Source organism: Dipodomys ordii, unplaced genomic scaffold (genome assembly GCF_000151885.1).
Source record: "Dipodomys ordii isolate 6190 unplaced genomic scaffold, Dord_2.0 Scaffold180, whole genome shotgun sequence".
NCBI classification, from domain to species: domain Eukaryota; kingdom Metazoa; phylum Chordata; class Mammalia; order Rodentia; family Heteromyidae; genus Dipodomys; species Dipodomys ordii.
This window is the reverse complement of record NW_012267396.1, coordinates 1,306,517-1,310,238: the sequence shown is the minus strand read 5'-3', so window position 1 is coordinate 1,310,238 and position 3,722 is coordinate 1,306,517. Positions and strand designations below refer to the sequence as shown.

Genomic DNA, 3,722 nt, shown 5'->3' with positions numbered 1-3,722 from the left:
GCACACGCCTCCTGGCCACGCCCCTCGCACCCCAGGCGGCCCTCTAGCCCCGCCCCTCTCCGGACAGGCCTCTTACTCACGCTCCCGGCTCCACCCTCCCCGCTTCGGTCGGCCCTCTAGCCCCTCTCCGCCCAGAACGGCCTTCTAGCTCCGCCCCTCCCAGGACGGACCTCCTAGCTCCTCCCCTCTCCGGCTCCGCCCCTCCTCGCCCAGGAAGGGCCCCTCCCAGCCCTGGAGGATTTCCTAGCCCCGCCCCTCCCTGGCCCCGCCCCGCTCTGCAGAGCCTCCTAGCCCCGCCCCACGGTGGCTCCACCCCTAAATCGAGGTCGAGGCCTCTCCTACAGGGCTGGTGCTGTTGCCTGTAATCACCACCCCTTCCCTCTCCTTGCCCGCCATGACCTCCACCCTCTCCACACTCCATACTACCTTGCCTTCTGCTGGCCTTTCTCCGGAGACCCCCTTTTCTTCCCGGGACTCTGACCCTCTGCGCTGGCTCCGAGACCCCCTCGGAACTATCCTGAGCCCCGGTTTTCTGACCTAGCCCTAAAGGCACAGGCCCTGCCCGCCCTGTCAGTCCCGGTCGGGTCCTTCCCCCCCCACCCCGTTCCCAGAGGTCATGCCAGACTGACCCCGCCCCCCCCGTCCCTGGCCCGCCCCGCGAGCAGACGCAGCGCGAGCACGTGCTGCTGCAGTCCGAGGACACGCTCCAGGACAGCCTGCGCAACCAGGAGGAGGAGCTGAAGCAGCGCTGGGGCATGTACCAGATGGAGGTCATCTTCGGCAAGGTCAAGGATGCCACTGGCGTGGCCGAGACCCACGTGAGTGGCGCCCTCAGCCCGCCCGCCTCCCCCTCCCAGCCCCACCAAGTGTAGGAACCTCTCCAAAGGCATCCCTCCTCGGAGCCGGTGCTCAGGCCAGCTTACTCAGGAGGCTGAGATCTGAGGATCGCCAGGAAAGTCCGAGAGACTCTTACCTCCAATTAACCACCAGAATACAGAAGTTGAACTGTGGCTCACATGCCAGCCTTGAGTGAAAGAGCTAAGGGACAGCACCCAGGCCCTGTGTTCAAGCCTCAGGACTGGCACACACACACACACACACACACACACACACACACACACCAGTTCCATTTCCCACAGTCCAGACTCCCTCTGTGGGGTTACTTTCCAGGAGACCCAGGACTCAGAATGGCCATCCTTCTCAGAAGTGGGTTGGGTGAGCCGATCTCACTCCCCGTGGCCCCATCTTTATGTGGCCATGCGGCACCATTCACCGCCAGTACTTGTTGGCACATTGATTTTGGGAAGCATCTCTAGTGACCACTGTTGGTATCTCCAGCTGTGGGTTGTAGCTGATTCAGTCAAGTATAGGCAAAAAGGGACTGGCGTGGGGGGGCGGGGAATGACTGGTCGGCGCCATAGGCAGCCTTGAACCCGACCTGCACCGTTCCCATACATTGCTGAGCCAAAGCCACGGGGTGGGGCTGAGACCCCTCACTCCCCGGTTCTGACGGGCTGGGTGGCCCGCAGTCGGTGGTGCGGCGGTTCCTGGCCCAGGGTGAGACTTTTGACCAGTTGGAGACGCTCAAGAAGGACAACGAGGTGGATTTAGTGAAGCTGAAGCAAGAGAAGCAGCAGCTACAGCAGGAGCTCGAAGGCCTCAAGTACTCTGGGGATGCCAAGCTGGTGAGGTGCGGTCCCCATGCCCGGGAGAGGGAGATGGCAGGAGGTGTGGGCTCTGTATCTTGCTCTCTCACGCGCTCTCTCTCTCTCTCTCTGTCCTCCGTACAGTCAGCAGAAGTTGCATTCAGAGATGCTGGAAAACCTCAAGAACGAGGAGCAACGGCAAACAGGGGTACAGGAGCAGCTGGACAACACCCTGCGAACCATACAAATTGCCAAAGACAGCCTCCAGCACCTGGCGGGCAAGCTGAACCACATTGCTTTGGTAAGCCCCGCCCCCGAGGAGGCCCGCCCCCAGGTCCTCAGAGGAGCAGCCGCTCGGTGGGACACCTAGGACCCTCCCTGGTCCTTTGCCCACGCCCCCTCTCACATCCCAGGGGTCCTTCTCTCCCTCCGGGGGAGGTCTAGGACTTCAGAAACCCAGGCCGCTTCAGGCTCCTCCTCCAATGGGAGAGATTCACATTCTCCCCCACCCCAAATCTCAGAAGACTCTGCCCCAGTCCTGGAGCAGACCCAGAACCACCAAACTTTCCGAAGGCCATCCTCATAACGGCCCCTTTCCAGTTATTACCTCCCATCAAGAGACCACATCCCACCCTTTGTAGCAGGAGTCTGTAAGCCCCACCCTCAAGGCGTGGCCTTAAATCAGTCCCCGCCTACAGAGGGCCGCTAGGTCCCAGCTCTTCAAAGGCCTGGCGGTGCTGAAGGCCCCGCCCATAGGCGGAGCCGTCATGCAGACCACGCTCGTGGGTTGGACCCCAACAGCATATCACACCTATGAGCTGCTCCCATGGGCGTGGCCTTCACACAGGACACACCCATGCGTGTAGATTTACCACAGGCCACGCCCATGGGGTGGAACCTTACTTTAGACCACGCCCACAACCAAAGCATTCACGACAGACCACGCCCATGGGTGGGGCATTTGGATGAGCCACGCCCACCTATGGCATGCCCGTGGGCGGAGCCACAGTGCCCCCCCATGGGTGGAGCCCGCCGTGTTGGTCCCATCCCTGTCCCCCTGACCCCCGGAACCTGGCCGCAGGAGGACAGCCGGTTCTCCGGAGTGGTGTTGGACCCCAACTCTGGTGACTACCTGCCGAACCTGCTGGGCCTCGTTGAGGAGAAGCTGCTGAAACTGCAGGGCCAGCTGGAGATCCACGTGGTGTCCGAGATGTTGCGACACATCGGCGATCGCGAGGTGCAGCCACGGGGCCGGGCCCCGGGAACCAAGGGGGGACACGCGGCAGGATGGGGGGCTGAGGAGTGGGATGGGGGGGCACATCTCGGCATCGGATGACCAGAACTTCACCCTCTCTCGGGCCTCCCCCTTAGTTCCTGGCCAGCTTGGAAGGAAAGCTGCCCCAGTACAACACCCGCATCCCTCTGCCCCTGACGCGCCCCAAGGACAAGTACTTCGGTCAGTCCTGGGGTGGGAGGTATGGGGGGGGAGGGCTGGGAGGGCCTGGAGGGGGTCCCCGGCCCCGGAGGAGGTGGGTGGGGCGGCGAAGACTGGCAACGGAAATCTGAACTTGGGGGTGGGGACCTGGGTCTCTCATGGTCCCCACACTCCGTGTCCCCCCCACCCCGCCCGCCTCCTGCAGACGAAGAGGAGAGTGAGGACGACGACAACGAGGTGGTGTCCCGCGCCATGCTCAAGATTCGCTCCCAGAAATTAATCGAAACCCGAAGCAAGAAGCGCAGCCGGCTGCGGAAATAGACGCCTGGAACCCTCGCCCACCCGGCGGCCCCAGGCGCCCCCCTCCGCTCGTCCCCGCCCCCCCGCCCTCGGGCCCTGCCACAGGCCCACGGGGCCCCCGCGGAGAGTTGGACGAGGTCCGCACCGGGGGCAGAGCAGGCCGGAGGCCCCCGGGGGGGGGGGGAGAGAGGAAGGGCCGGGCCAGACGTTCCCACAGTCAGGCTCCCGAGGCGGGCCCGCGCCGGCCTCAGAATCGCGCAATAAAGGTCACGGGCCAGCCCTCTGGGTATTCACCTCTTCTTCACCCCGCACCGCCCTCCCCCCCCATCCGTCCCAAAGAC

General features: G+C 63.9%; 1 protein-coding gene across 2 annotated transcripts in view; it reads left to right on the top strand.

The window, feature by feature from the left end:
* Positions 1-3,460, top strand: part of Ccdc151 (coiled-coil domain containing 151) — a 12,984-nt gene extending 9,524 nt beyond the window's left edge. For both annotated transcript variants that reach the window (XM_013034003.1, XM_013034002.1), the window contains 6 exons: positions 666-818; positions 1,530-1,690; positions 1,791-1,947; positions 2,728-2,883; positions 3,018-3,102; positions 3,287-3,460. In XM_013034003.1, coding sequence (XP_012889457.1) covers positions 666-818; positions 1,530-1,690; positions 1,791-1,947; positions 2,728-2,883; positions 3,018-3,102; positions 3,287-3,402 — 828 coding nt within the window. In that variant the 3' untranslated portion in view covers positions 3,403-3,460. The remainder of the gene's footprint in view (positions 1-665; positions 819-1,529; positions 1,691-1,790; positions 1,948-2,727; positions 2,884-3,017; positions 3,103-3,286) is intronic.
* Positions 3,461-3,722: the final 262 nt, after the last annotated feature.